Genomic DNA, 16512 nt, shown 5'->3' on the forward strand with positions numbered 1-16512 from the left:
TATCTCTCCTCTAGTTAAGAGTAGCAAAAATACTTTTTCCAATGTATCCTTTATGTCTACTGAAAATTCTTCAGTATTAAAGCAGTAAAGGATTTTATTTTTTCTTAAAAAAGCCTTTGAAACTAAGCTTTGCAAACTATTAGGTTGATTAAAAACCTGTCTATTATCAAGCTTGAACTTAAGCTTGCTTATTTTTGTTAACTGGTCAGAATTAATCATGTAATCTGACTGAAAACCTCTTTCATTTTCACTAAAGTTGATAACTTCAGTATTTTGTTCGTATGATTCTTCAGAATCATCTTCAATTAGAAAATTTTTATTTTCCATTTTAACTGAGCCTAAGACTTAGTGTTTAATTTTTACTTAAGCACAAGGCTTTGATACCGGAAGTTGTGCTCCTATTGTTGGAAGATTTTAAATGATTTATCTTAATAAAATAATTAAGAATTAAAGTTGAAAGGATAGGAGTGCGTGCCGCTTGTCAAAATATTAGGCTAATTAAAGGATGCGTGGTTGAATAATCATTTTTATTTATTACAGTAGTAGAAGTTGTTGTCCACTGAACTTTATTATTATTAATTATTATTCTTTTGTCATATACTCATATTACGGTCAGTGATCCAACTTGCATAAAAAATATTAATAAACACATTCTCTCAAAAACACTAGTCTCAAAAATTCTCAAAGAAACACCAAAAAACAATGGCAAGTGTTCCGGAGATTATGATAAGCTCTTCAGAAGGTCCTCGGTCCGTTCCCGTGATCGCGATGGGTACGGCAACCGAATCAAGCGTTGCGGGTATTGAAGTGGTGAAACCATCAACTCTAATTGAAGCCATTAAGGCGGGCTATCGTCACTTTGACACAGCAGCGGTATACCAAACTGAGAAACCTGTCGGGGAAGCCGTCTCAGAAGCTTTGAGATTGGGCCTCATAAAGTCTAGATCTGAGATTTTTATCACCACCAAGCTGTGGTGTAGCTCTGTTGATCGACATCTTGTTGTACCGGCCATCAAGCAGTCTCTCAAGTAAGAACGTCTTTATTAATTTCGTTGTTATTAACTAGTGATTTACCCGGCTCGGCAAAACCTGGGCTGGTAAAACACAAGCGTTGTCGGCCACAGGTGTTGATACAGTCGGTCGACGTAAATTCGGTTGGTTTCCGTTACGTGTGTTATTATACAGGAACTAAAACCAAAAGTAAAAAAGAAAAAAATTAATAGAATTTGAGGTGGACCAATAGGGGTACTGACCGGTAAAACTAAGTTAGTAAACCCAACCTTTGTGATCCCGAGCGTTGAGGCGACAAGCCTACACAAATTCGGTTGGTTTCTGTCATGTTCGTTACGATACCGGAACTGGAAAAAAAAAAAAACAAAACAAAATCGGCATTCAATCGGTTTTCGTTGCATTTGTTACAATACTGAAACTAAAATAAAACGCGTTGAGTCTACTCGAATTCGGTCTGTTTCATCACGTTCATTACAATACTGGAACTAAAACACAACAAAACAAAAAACAAAATTGGCATTCGGTCGATTTTCGTTAATAACAAACCAAAAAGGACCAATAAGATGCCGCAAAATGACCCAATCAGGACAAACTTCTTAATTGTATTATATAATAATAATAATTTCAAACTCAAGACAACCATGTGGCCGTTCTATACGATGTTAATTTGATGATACCATGTTTTGTCATGTTGCCTGGTCTTCTCAAACTTTATTTTTAGGACCAAAACGAATCATATAAAAGAAGGTACTATTTGTTAATTATATCTTTTTCCAATCCTCCTATGAATCTTTCTGTATGCACAAGTTTACTTTATAAAACACATATTTCGTAGGATTTAAACCCACACTCATTTAGTAAAAAAAAAACGCACCACTTTATCACCATGAAGTCCTTTTACAGAGATGTATGAATAACTATAATCAACAAACTTGCCAACAATTTCATAGCAAAAAATGTTATATAAAATTTTCTCATTCTTTTTAAGAAAAAAAATTAATTTGAGGTTCTAAGAAGTGATGACTAAAATCATTGCTTTATTTCATTGCCCTTTGAGTCACCTTTTGCCACTATAATTTGGATTTTGGAATGATATTTGAAAATCTAGTTTTTAAGTTTATGTTGATATCTTTAGTCGTTAAAGCTTAGCCAAGTTATAAAACAAATTACTGGACATTAATAATATATCATCAAATGAAGGAATCTGGGACTAGAGTATGTAGATCTGTATCTTATACATTGGCCAGTCAAGGTAATCCAAGATGAATTTGAAGGCCCGGTTCCCAGTGAGTGCATAGCAGCGATCGATATGAAAGCGGTCTGGGAAGGAATGGAGGAATGTCAAACTCTTGGACTCACCAAATCCATTGGTGTCAGCAATTTTTCTTCTAAAAGAATCGAACAAATTCTTTCATTTGCTAAAATACCTCCGGCCGTAAACCAGGTTTTTTCCCTACCGCGAATGGAAATAAGATGTTTAAGCCATGAATTTTCTTTTAAAACGGGTTATTTTTGAAATGACTTGTTTTTGATGATTTAATATGGTCATTTTATTGTTTTAATTTATTTGTCAGTTTCAATCTAAGATAACACTTATGGCCTGTTTGGTTCACTAGAATTCAAGGGATTTCCTTAGAATTGGAATTTGAATTCCATCCTTTAGTGTGTTTGGTTGGTTAACAGAAGGATTTGGAATTGGAATTCATTCAAATCAAATCACACAAATGAAGGAATTCAGATTACTTCACTACTTGGAAGGATTTCATGGGATTGTGTGTGAATACCATAAATAACCCTCTGCCTCTACCAACAGATCCAAACCGTCGCCGCTAATCAACACTGCCACCCACCGCCAACCAACGCAGTAGCCGGGTCACCCGCCACCGCCGTTGTTGCAGCCACTCCCGCCACCAAGCAACACCGGATGCCGATAACAACCGAGCAACACCGCCACCGCCGTTGTCGCAGCCACTCCTGTCTTTGAAGTGAGAGACGAGTAGGTGTTGTGGCTGCCGGCGCCGATTGTCGCCGGAGATGGTGGTTGGCTGCTTTAGAGATGAAGAAGGAAAGTTACTTGGTTGAGTGGTTGAGGATATAGCAGACCCATTTGTTTCTTTGACTCATATTTTGATGTAAGGGCAAATGTGTCTTTTTGAGCTATTTTCCAATTTCAATTCCGTTAACAAAGTTATAACCAAACGCATCAAAGGATTTGCAAAAGGGATTTAAATTCCAATTCTAATTCTAATAACCAAACGCCCCCTTAGGTCTTAAGGTTGTTAATGATGGGGCATTTGCCTCAAAGTATCGACTTTCATGATACTTGGAATATCACCAACTATCAAGGTGAAGTACGCCAACTTTCAAACAACCGTTGCAAGACACATATCTAGAACATTTGTCTAATATCTTATGTATTGCCAACACCAAGACAAAATAACGGTATCTAAATATTTGGTAGCAGCTAACTGCACTCACATCCCATTCTTCATATATATATAACAAAAAACATCGTGTTTCTCTAAATTTTGTTTATATTCTAATAACATCCTATTCTTTATTGTTATCTATATCTTATACACAAAAATTTATTTATATTTTTTTCTCTTTTCTACACACTCATATAATTATATATAGAATGATGAATAAATAGAGAGTTACTATTACTCTACTATATAATTTAAAGCATGAAGAATGTGACGTGGAAGCTAAGAGCATTCTAATTCCTTCCCTGATCTTCAAATATAAATTTACACTATAAATCGCTAAATTTTCTTTATCATGCTTAATTAGATAATACTTTTTATACATTCATCATTAATTTTATTTTTTCTCGGCTCAAACCACTTTAAAAAAATATTAAAAAATTTATAGGGTGCTACCAAAACTTTTCAGATATACAGAAAAATCATAACATCTTCTCCCTCAAATTTCAAATATACAGAAAAATCATAACATTTTCTCCCCCATTCACTTACAACACCCTAAACCACTCCCTATATTATAAAAACATCACTCACATAATACGGTGGATGAATTTAGAATGCTCTAAGTAAGTGGAAAACTAATTATTCTTCCTATTTTAAAGATGAACGGTAATATAAAGTATGGAATTTAACTCGTAGCTGGAAAAGAAAAAAAAGCTCTAGTTTTAACCAGTGTATTTGGGACATTTCTAAAAACCCAGCCGAGATTTGTGGGTGGCGGTCGGCCCAGTTGACCCAGCGGGTGCCCGGTAAAACCCATTTTTTATTAAATCCAAAATGAAATGAGTATGCCGGGATTCGAACTTGAGTCATTTTAAAGATAGAAGCTTTAATATTTACCCCATAAGCCAGCCAACCAATCTTCATTGATATCTGTATTGATCAAACATAAATCATATATATTTAAAAAGCAATGTATAAACCATAAATAAACATTAAAGTTAGTTATTATTATTTTTGGTTATTATTAGTTTTTATTTATATGAATTATATATATATGTAAATATATATTTAAATTATTTATGACGTCATCCGGATCAAATACCGGTCCGCCCTCCCGGGTCAGTCCGACCTTTGACCCAGTAAGACGTCCGGGTCAACATCCAGGCCGGGTCTTAAAACATTGGTTTTAACCATGGGCATTGAATATTACCAATGAAACCTGAGAATATTATGATGGTATAAGAAAACCAAAGTTAAATTGGTGTCACTAACATTATTTTTATTTGGCACAAAGATTGAGATGAATCCATGTTGGCAACAAAAAAGAATCACCGAGTTTTGCAAAGCTAACAACATCCTTGTAACTGCTTATTCCCCGTTAGGTGCGGTTGGCAATACCGCATGGGGACACAACCATGTCATGGAATGTGATGTTTTACAAGACATTGCTAAGTCTAAAGGGAAGACGGTGGCTCAGGTACTCTTGATTTCTTGATATCTACTGCTATAACAACATGTTTTTAAAAGAATCTCAAGTCGCATATAAAAATGATAATTAGTTAACTATGAATAAATCTAATAAGATTCATATTAAATGCCAAATATAATTGTCTTGACATGCAGATTTCTTTAAGATGGCTGTATGAACAAGGTGTGAGTATAGCAGTTAAGAGCTTTAACATAGAAAGGATGAAGCAAAACCTTGACATTTTTGAATGGTCGCTGACTGAAGGGGAACTAAACAAAATTGCCCGAATTCCTCAACGTCGGCATGTTTATCTAATTGGAACAATGGTGACTGAGCATAACGATATATTGGCTGAGATTGATGAAGAACTTAATTGACATAATTAATCTATTTAGCAAAAGTATATGTTAAAGATTATGCAATGGATACTTTCTTAAGATATCACTAGTCTTAGTTTTGCTTTATGCTTATCTATATGTAGCTGATTAATAAAACAATTTTTGATCTATGCTTAACTGCAAGTAGCTCGTGTACATTGCAACAATGAGAGTAAACATCTAAAACTAAATTTGAAAATTACCTAAGATTTAAAGTTTAAACAGAATAACTCAATAGACATGTATTGTGCTTTAGTAGTTTCATGGATTATGATTGTGAAATCCGATACATCAAAGTATCAACAAATAACTCATGTGATGATGGTAGCAACCAATGAGAGAAGATTATGGCCTAATCTTCTTCATCTAATACAACCACACTATTCTCTAAATCCAGGTTCAATGTACTAAACTCATCATTATGGTCCTCTAGAGACTAACCTGATGACATTTGAAACGTATAGAGACGTTAGGTACATGTAATTAGCAAGGGACTTAGTCATATACAGGCTCTCCAATTTGAGCTAAACTTCGGCGGTCGTCTGTTCTTTTAAGATTTCTCGAAGCACTTTGTCACCAAGACTCACGATGATGGCATGTGTTCCTTCTCAAGAATGTCACGCTTCTCTTTATCGGTTAGACATACTCTCTTCACCCAATAACACATCAGAAAGCCCAGATGCACCATAAGTGTTCTCATCTTGAAGCGCCATAAACTCAAATCGTTCTTTCGTTAAACTTCTACAATTCAAACTTCGTGTTCACCATTGTTGCAGTTGAATAGAACAAGACATAGAGGTATCTTCAAACAAACCGAGCCGAAGCTCTAATACCAATTGTTATAGAATTAAGAATAATTTGATCAATAACACCGAAGAACACACTCAATCTATGATTATGAACACGGAAAAAAATGCAGTGAAATCCCAGATTGACTTAGGGCTAATAATAAAACATAAATAAAAACATTAAACATAGACAACAAAAATTATATAAATTATATATAACCTTAACAAACTACAATAAAAATTGACAAAGAGAGCAATTTGACATAAAACCTATATGAGTAAATTTACAACTATAAAGTAAATAAAAGGTTGCACTTTCTCAAAATACTTCTAGACAAACAAATTAATGAACATACACAGTAAAAATCCCATAAAATGCATGGTAGGTCCGCGGAGGATGGGACGAGAACAAGCATTTCCTATATCTCGTAAAGAAAGCACAATTACCATAAACTGATTTTTTCATTTATGTCCATACTTTAGAATCCAACAAATGTATACCATGTTAGATTTTGTTCTTGTAACAACTATGTGAAAATAATACACATTTATAGGTATGGTTGTCAAGTGCTTCCATGTTTCTTCCTTCCGACCATCTTGATCCGTGACCATGTTTCGGCGATCTTCGATAGACCCAGCCTGATGTAAAATAGAACCCAAAGACAGCAAAAGAAACTGTATATCAGAACAAACCTGCTAGTCGCATTTAATAGCTGCATAGAGGTAACGAACAAAGAGCAACGAGGCATGGAAACCCACACTTCCAAGTACTAGAAATATGCCATAACTGACACAAGTCATGTACCCAAAGAAAAATGATGTTTGCATGAAACCATTCATATCTGTTCTCTGGATATAATAATAGATGCAATAACCGTATATAAACAATCCTGTTGACCCGCCACAGAAAAATGACCTGTGTCAAATAAACAACCCTTATCAGCTCAGGTATATAAACAATCCTGTTGACACAAGCCATCTCTGGATACGATAATCACACAAAATAAAAAAATGTACCTCCACCACCACTCATGATCTTCAGCAGCCAGCTGGAAGTAAGTTAGTGCGACCGACACTAAAGCAGTCATGATCAAAAGCAGAATGAAGACCACACACAGAATACTGTAAGGCGTGTACACTTGATGACCCCAAACAGTTGCAAATATGTAGTAAAGCTGAATATATATAACACTGAATGGCAAAATCCCAGCTAAAGCCATCTGAGGAACAACGCCCCTATACCAACGGAGTCGAGGAACATCTTTAGGACACTTGGCAGTTCTACATGGAGCTTGGAAATCAGTTGCTCGGTTTTTTCCAATAAACCCCCCTAAAAGAAGCACTGGTGATGCTAAAAATACTGACAAAACAGTTAATATAACGATTCCTCTTAATGGCAAAGCAGCAGTTGTTCCATAAGAAACAGCAACAGTATTTAAGAAACCAAATGTGAGAAAGAGGGGCACAAAAAATAACCCTCCGGTCAGCATTAGGTTCTTCATCTGTCAAACAAATAAACTAAGCTTGTAATTTGCCATTAAAAAAAACTAAGCTTGTTATTTGAATAAAAGTTAACAGATTATATATGATAAGTTCACATACCCAGTTGGTTCCTTCAAGTTGAGTATAGAAAGAAACAGACGTATATCCCGAGATGACAGATGTAACTGCATATACAATGACAAGTGCATTCCAAAATACTCCTCGAGCATACGGTGGAAAGAAACCTAGGAGGCCGAGAACAAGAATCGATATGATGCTGCAAATGTAATAAAATGAAGGTTACAACTTACAAGATTATTAGTTTCTGATAATTGCACAGAATATTAAGGAAAAGTTTAAAACACCTACAGTACAAGCAAATGAGTGCCAGAACCAAGAGCAGCAGCAAATAAAGACTTGTGTTTTGGGAATCTAAATACATCACCATGGATGTTCTTCCATCCTGTTTCTTCGTGATTTTCAGCTTCCACGTCACGTGCATAGCTTTTATATTTTCATGCAAAATAAGAAATATAGTATGAGATAAACATGCTGGTAAAGGATATCATTGTGTTAGGCTTATAGTAATAATAATACTTGGAAATGTCTTTGCGTAGGACTAGCACATAAAACGCCACTAGACAGATGACCAGAATGAGGAGCGCAAGAGAAGAGAATGTAATCGAGCGATGATGAACGGACAAGCGGTGTGGTAAAATTGAATAGTAGACGTATGTTTCCATTCTGTTATCAAAAGTCTGTTGTGTCATCTTCCACCTAATAGAATATGTGAAACTGATATTAACTTCTTTGTCATCTGTCATGTAGGCCAAGGAATGATAATCTGTTCGAAGAACGACCTCTATAACACGGTCCTCATTGTAGTGAACTTCAAAGTCAAAATGTGTATAAACAACAGGTACGCTATCGATCGCTTCATTTGTATAGTTCTTTTGCATTCTTCCAATGAAAGCCCACACAGGCATATCATCAAAATACAACTGCATATAGTAATCCTTCTCGATTGCATTTCTAAACTTAGAAACGTCTGTTTTGCTCAGTGTCTTGTTGCAAGAAACTTCATAATCTTTATCCACAAGGAATTCAAACTTGTATGGAGTTGAAACAAGGCGATCCCCATTCAACATTTCACCTAGATTAAGGTTTTCTTCCTTAACAGTATCTGTTACTGGATTAAGTTATGATTAGCGAAACACACAACCAGATAAAGCCAAACACATCGAATAATTAAAAAATTACCGGGAGAACAATAGGGAAGATCATAATAAGCATATGTTTCCCTGCACACAAAATAAGCATATTTGTATAACCTGTAGACACATGATACCTAGCTTTACATATTAAACAAATATTTTTGGAGAAAATGTAACTAACCGGGAATTATGGAATGGACCAATTCTGTTGGCATAGAAGGGGACTATATCTCCTTTACTGAATCGATGGTTAGAGGCATCTGATTCTACTTGACTTCCAAGGCAGGTTAAAAGAAGAGCAATAACATAAAGCATTTTTGGTAATCCCATCAATCTAAGTATACTGAGATTAAAAAAGTAAGCATATATGAGCAACTAACAAATCCAAGTATACCGCGCATAAAAGAATTCAGATCCAAGTCGAATAAATAAAATCCAAATTGAATACAAATTCAAGTATAAAAATAAAAATTCAAAAAATTCGATTCAGTTAATTCGAAAATTTGTTATTCGATTCGTTGAGCACCCCTAACTAAAGCTGAATTGCAAACAATTGCAAGTATATTTCAGAAATCAAGATGAACTATTGTGTCTAGATATGAACAGTAGAATAAAACATTCAGTTTAAAACTAATGAAACTAACATGCGATCGATATAATCGAATTACACAGCTACAATTATCAAGTAAATACGAACAACGTAGAATTGAAAGATCAGTGAACTAGAGAGATAGAACCATTTGTGGTTAGCGAGCTGGTTGACCTGATGGAACTGGTCGTCACTGATTCGAACCAGAAATGGTGTTTACTTGGAAGTTGGAACTGGTCACTGGAGGAGACTTTGACTTCGAATTTGAAGGTTGAGTTGTGGGCCCGGTAGTTATAACTTATATAAGTTACAAAATGGTCCTTTGACATATGCTTGACATGTAACTTAAGACTAGAAAACTCCGGCAATAGTTTAGAATTCATCTATATATTATTTAGGTTATATGATAGTTTATAGTCATTTTTTGATAATATGTTATTTTGGCGTCCAACGAGACTTATTTTGGCATCTTACGAATTTACTTTAACTTCTGACGAGATTTATTTTGGTTTCCGACTGGATTTTTTTGACTCTAACGATATTTATTTGGCTTCAGATAAGGTTTTTGGACAAGATGGCTAAACCAACCATTACCGAACCAGAAAAATGGGCCCTCAATGGCAGATACCCTGACCAGGCTGTTACAATTGGCCCAACAATCGCTGATCCTACGCGCACCTTACTCAAACGCTTATTACAAAGAAACGCTGACATCTTCGCGTGGACACCAGCTGACATGACTGGTGTACCTCGAAGTAAAGCAGAGCATAAGCTCAAGTGTGACCAGGCTTTTACGCCAGTCATACAAAAGCGCAGAGTAATGGGGGCGGAACAGGCTAACGCGTGTAGAACCCAAGTCAAGGAACTCCTTGACGCGGGCATCGTACGCGTTATTAGATATCAAACATGGGTTGCAAATCCCGTTATGGTACCGAAGGCTAACAAACAATGGCGCATGTGTATAGATTTCAAATATTTAAACAAAGCATGCCCCAAAGATTGTTACCCGTTACCCGAAATTGACCTCAAAGTGGATTCATTAGCACCGTTTCGCCTTAAATGCTTCCTTGACGCATATAAGGGGTACCATCAAATCCACATGGCTGTAGATGATCAGGACAAAACCGCATTTCGGACGCCCGATGGCACATTTTGTTATCAAATGATGCCATTCGGACTTAAGAATGCAGGGTCCACATACCAACGCCTGATGGACAAAGAGTTTCATGCCCAAATTGGGAGAAACTTGGAAGTCTACATGGATGATTTGGTCATCAAAAGCCCTGAGCCATAAGCGATGTTGAAAGACATCGAAGAAACTTTCAACACGCTCAGAAAGATAAACATGAAGCTCAACCCGAGCAAGTGTTCCTTTGGGATGGAAGAAGGGAAGTTCTTGGGAGTCATTGTTACTAAAGATGGCTTCAGAGCGAACCCTGAAAAGGTCGAAGCCATTATCAAAATGGAATCACCTACTACCATCAAGCAAGCTCAGACACTGAATAGACGCCTAGTCGCACTTAACCGCTTTTTGTCAAACCATGCGGATAGGTCATTCCCATTCGTGTCAACATTGAGAAACTGTTTAAAGAAAACGCACTTCCGCTGGACACCAGAAGCGGAAGCAGCTTTTCAGGAAATTCGGTCACGCTTGATCGAACTCCCAACACTCACAGCACCAGAAGCGGGGGAGGAATTTGTAGGTTCCCTGGACGGATCACACGAGATATCCCGATATACACAGGTGCGGAATCCCTGTGTAGATCGTTACGAACGTAGAACACAAGCTCACAAACACACGAACACGATACGAACAAAACACACGTTATATTGATAACTCAAACCGTGATACTTACAGACTCTCGACCTCACGTCACTTGACTCACTGAATTACACGTAAATTAACCAACCAATCAACTTCTAACTCGATCAGCCGTACACTATATAAATACACGACAACTTCGCCTCAGGCGAAGTTGTCCATAACTTCGCTCGTTCAACAAGTTCGCCTAGGCGAACTTGTCAACAACTTCGCTTGGTTAACAAGTTCGCCTAGGCGAACTTGTCAACAACTTCGCTTGTTCAAACAAATACATAAACAATATTACAGACTCGATTACAGACATTAGACATATGAACTACTGACATCTATGCACCAACAGACTCCCCCTTGGCAGTAGCTTCATATCTTGATCTTTCAGCATCTGTCTCGTAATCCTGTATCTTCACGCGTGCACTCCTTCTCTAACACACACCGTCACAACTCGTTGATACTTTCTTGCTTCATCCTTCCAAGCTGGAATATAAAAGATCTTTTTCTCGTTGAGCATCTTCAGATCAGCTTGCGATAAGTTTACAAGATGCATCGGATCGTAAACTCTAAGGATCTCTTGTTCATCCTCATCTTCCATCACGGCTTCAGCAGTCTGGCAATCAACGTACCACCATTTTAGATTCTTCAACACATCTTGAGGCATAGTCTTCATTGGAACCTCCTTGATGCATCGGATCGGTTTGTACTTCATCACCATCCATGGCTTGCCATCTGCTCTCATTCCCCTTTCTGTATCCTCCACGAGCTTTCCCTTCTGTGGCTTTAATAATTCAAACTTCTTCTCTTTTACGCTTTCCTTCCACACGATCTTCCCAATCACTCTTGCCATGTTGTCTTCACTTCTATTTATCAGGCCCAACCTGGCCAAATCCTTCACCTCACATTCCGGCAACGTAATGAGAGATCTCAACATTCTTTTGAAGTATTGAATACCATCATAACGCTTCACCACAAACAACTTTATCTGTTCATCATATATCCAACAGATAATTCCCTTCTTCGACTCAGCATAGCCTTTGATGTTATAACTCTTTTTGAACATGGCTGGAACAGCAGGCTTCTTGGTCTTAATAAACCAATGAGCACAGCCTTCCTTCCACCTAGGCTGCTCCTCCCACTCAGTCTCATCCATCTCAGCACCCATGTCGGCTTTCTCAACATCAGGGATCTCGTGTTCAACGTCTTCTTCTACTATCTCCCCCTCTTCTATCCCATCTTCAATCACAATCTGCTCACCGATCTTCTCAATCATATCACTCGGCAGCACATCTTCATCAAACAACACATCATCGTTGAACATATCATCGTCAAGCTCCTTCAACGCATCAATCACGTCATCCTCAACTAACACCACATCATCACCACCAGCCGCGTCGGTAGACTCCCCCTCGAAGTACCAAGAGCTTGAGAAGTTCTTGGCAGCTCACCACCTGCATCTTTCGATGCATTGGGATCATCGTCTCGGTCATTTCTTTTCTTCGTCCTGAGCTCGTCGCCCTTACAGCTCATCTCCCCCTGAGATGCCAAGAACTCCTTCAAGACATCGATAATTTTGCCATGCTCAACCAGGAGGGATGACTGTAGTTGATTTGCTTCCACTAGGCTTTGAATAGTCTTCGATTGCTCTGCCACGATCCGCTCTAGTGAAGCTATTCTCTCTGAGTCTGACATAGGCGAAGGCGAGACATCAGAAGCAGGCGTAACCGCAGGTGGTACCATACCTGATAACCCTGCAGCAGTGACGACCGTTGACTCTACAAATCGTGCAGCTACCACCGACTGAGTAAGCGTTGGAGGCGGTAGAGACACGATCTCCGGAGTCGACGTCTGGATAGCAGTGATGGATGGAATGCCAGCCGATGATGTAGCCACCACGGGAACATCCGCAGCGCTTGTACTTGTCACCTGTACAGAAGAAGGAACAATAGACATACCAGACAGTGCGGCCGGAGCAAAACGTACGATCCTTGAAGTCTCTCCAGCTCCCATGCCAGCACCTGTCCTTTCCCGTCTTGATCTTCTTATCAGCTTATGTATATCTTCTTCCTCCTCTGACTCATCATCATCCTCCGTTCTCTTTCTCTTCCCTATCGTTCTCTCTCGAGACACCATCAACAGTCTCCCCTCATTCATAATCTCATCCAAATCGGAGTCAGCAATCGACGTTGCTGCTCTAGTAACACTCACACCCGTACCTTGTGCAGCCGAGACCTGCACCTCTTCAACTTGATCCATATCAAAATAGCCTTGACCTCCAAAAACAGCGTCAAGATCTATATCCTCTGCAGCCGACACAACAGGCACAGCAGGAGCAGGAACAGCTTGAGTTGCTCTTGCCTGTCGCGGTTGAGGATCTCTGAACTCGTCCCCACCAGCAGGAACATACTCTGGGTTGATTAAAAACCCAAACAGTGGAGTATTCCTCGGACGACGTTCAGGGTTGCTCCTCGCACTTGAAGTGCGGCATTGAGCAAAGATACGTTTGCTCACAGATTCCACGTATCTTATCGGGCGTCTCTGAGGTAGACTCGGAGCCACATGGTTCAATATCATCTGTATAAAACGTGGGTACATAATGAACCGCTCCCGAGACATCGCCCTTCTTTGCCTGTCAATCTCGTAAAAGACCATCTGACTGAAACTGTAGCGTTTATTGTAAGTCAGTGCAGTCATTGCAGACTGCATGGTCGCACCCATACCGTCAGTGCCCGCCTTCCTCCCAGACATGCAAACTATCATAACGTGCATGAGGAAGCGCCACTGACCAAGCAGAAAACCCTTCCGCCTCTGTGAATCGCCTAATAGACCAGAATAGCCCATTCGGAGAAACGCTCCATCACGAAACGGAGCTACGAACTCAGTTGGGTCGTCCCTCGACTCTTCTCCAAATCGTAATGTCACCCGAATCTGTTCAGAATTGAACTGAACTTGTTGATTGTTCACAGTCGCTCTCATGACCGGGGGCTCAACACGACAGTCGTATTCGACCGTCTGCCAGAAGTCTTCGATATTTGGTAGAGATATCGGCAGTGTGTTTGTGATGGCATGAAAAATCCTCGAGCGTAGGAGGAAAGTTATGATCTCGCGGTAATCGTCCACACCGCTCGCCTCCGGGTCAAGGGTGATGTACATATTGTGACCCGGGAAAAAATGACGTTGGTTATCACCATCGTCTCCTCCTGCACCACCAGCACCAGCTATCGCAGCCATATCTGCAACAAACTAAACAAGTTAGATAAACGTTAATGGATAACACAAGTTCGCTGGTTACCATGAGCGAAGTTGTGATAAACTCTGTATAGGCGAAGTTAAAGTTGAGGCGAAGTTGAGAACAACTTCGCTTCAGCTTTAAGTTCGTCTAATTAATATTAAGTAAAAATGATCTAGGCGAAGTTAATGTTAACTTCGCCTCATCACAACATCGCCTTAGGCGAATTTAAGTTTCAGGCGAAGTTACGGATAACTTCGCCTCAGGCGAACTTAAGCTTCAGGCGAAGTTACGGATAACTTCGCCTAAACCCTAACTTCGCCTGAATCTGAATCGGCGACAGTTAGGATAATTCAAAATTCAAAATCCGATGTTTCGGCTAGTTTAGACGATTAAGGACCGTTAAACCAAGTTTTTTAAGGACATGTTGACGATCAGTATGGTTATTAACATGTAACAGCAAGTTTTGAAAGACCGATTTGAAGGTCCGACGGTTCGAGGGTATTACCCGGTTGTCGAAAACAACCTTAGATTAATCAAAGAACATATAACATGTGATAAACGAACCCAAACAACCTTTAGATCGGTTTGAAATCAAAGAACAAGATAACACGAAGGATCAGTATAAGTTCGCTGTGAATAATATAAGTTCGCTGTGAATAATATAAGTTCGCTGAATTTGAGATTAATGAACAGAATTGACTGTTGATAATCCTTATATATGGGCGGAGTTATTTAGGCGAAGTTACGGATAACTTCGCCTAGGCGAAGTTATTCACAACTTCGCCTGTTTAACAACATCGCCTATATTTACAAAATCAAACCTTATAATTTGAACATTTTTCAATTAACCCTTTAAAACTTCCCTTCAAGAAATAAATGACATGATCAATTCTAAGTAACCAGTTAAAAATCATAAAACTATCTAAGTACAAAAACTTTAAAAATTTAAAGTATAAGGGATCAAATTTCAGTCTCGATAGGGACTGCTACGTTTTTAGAAAAGATCCGAACAGGAATCATACTAAGTATGTGACTGTCACATAGATCCGTGTTTAGCTGTATTATGACATATAGAGACAGGTTGTAAGCAGGTATAACATAAAGTGGTTTTCATCGTTTCTGTGATACGAGTTAGGTTCGATTAAGTCTCAAAATTTAAGTGGGCAACAACTCAGAAATATTGATGCCTTCTATCTATTCTCAAAGCGTATTTGGCTTTCCCCAAGTCACCCCGAATTGACCTCGACCCATAGTGTCTGATTAAGTTGTAAGTACTCTTCATCTGTTTCCCGTTCTTCTTCTTACTCTAAGATTGAGAAGTCTTGATTTTATCATCACTAATATGTTTCAATAACTCCAAATATTAATTTTTTTTTTTTTAAATAAACATAGACTTCAAAGTAGAAATTAACTGCAAGTCCCGAATCTGGATCACTGCAGTATCTTGAGACGCTATCTTCACGGGAATCAGAACACACATGGGCTCGTGTATGACCGGGTAATCGCTTTTCTGCCTATCATTCGGAAAGATATATCTGAAGACATGCAAAACTCTTAAGGAGTTTCCACATAAAATCAAGTAGATTTAGTTTGTATCACGTCTACTTTTACGCACCATAAAAAGTTACCATGACATACAATGACTGTCCTAAAGCCTTTTAAGCCTAATAACTTCACTAGTTAAGCACACAGAATCAGTATAACTATCATTTTCCAGGGTTGGATCAATTTTCTGTTAAACATAGCAAATGAACTTCTTACGAAGTAACAGACTTGAAAAATAATTTCATTTCCCTTTTCTTTCAAAATTTTAACATTAATCGTACCGACCAAAACAAAGTCTTCAGGTAAACGGCTATCCCGAAGATCCAATGGATCAGCTGGACCGACCACATACTAGTATGTGTCCTTCTAACTAAGTATTATCGACTAATTTTAAGCGAAAGAATGAAAAACTCATCATAAACCGCCCCGGTCACTATTAGTAATCTGGTTAATGGCTATCCTCAAAATCTACAAGTAGAAAATGAGGACCAAAACATATCCGAAGACAAGTCCTCCAAACTGATGTAACCGACATATTTTTAAGCGATTAGTGACTTCTTTTTT

General features: G+C 38.4%; 2 protein-coding genes across 2 annotated transcripts; one reads left to right on the forward strand and one right to left on the reverse strand.

Moving 5' to 3' along the window:
• Window positions 1–702: 702 nt before the first annotated feature.
• LOC143573072 (D-galacturonate reductase-like) lies at window positions 703–5285 on the forward strand. The gene is made up of 4 exons (XM_077058056.1): window positions 703–1028; window positions 2212–2455; window positions 4735–4917; window positions 5064–5285. Exons 1-4 carry the CDS (start codon window positions 703–705, stop codon window positions 5283–5285), a joined length of 975 nt encoding a protein of 324 aa, XP_076914171.1.
• A 1418-nt stretch (window positions 5286–6703) lies between these two features.
• Window positions 6704–9534, reverse strand: LOC143573111 (transmembrane 9 superfamily member 4-like). Its single transcript, XM_077058079.1, has 8 exons — window positions 9507–9534; window positions 8951–9112; window positions 8816–8856; window positions 8153–8738; window positions 7925–8059; window positions 7676–7832; window positions 7091–7575; window positions 6704–6989 (listed from the first exon to the last, which is right to left on the reverse strand). Exons 2-8 carry the CDS (start codon window positions 9097–9099, stop codon window positions 6770–6772), a joined length of 1773 nt encoding a protein of 590 aa, XP_076914194.1. The 5' UTR covers window positions 9100–9112; window positions 9507–9534; the 3' UTR covers window positions 6704–6769.
• Window positions 9535–16512: the final 6978 nt, after the last annotated feature.

This window comes from Bidens hawaiensis, unplaced genomic scaffold (assembly GCF_021521415.1).
Source record: "Bidens hawaiensis isolate Kalapana, Puna unplaced genomic scaffold, B.hawaiensis_p1.1 tig00001382_1, whole genome shotgun sequence".
NCBI lineage: Eukaryota > Viridiplantae > Streptophyta > Magnoliopsida > Asterales > Asteraceae > Bidens > Bidens hawaiensis.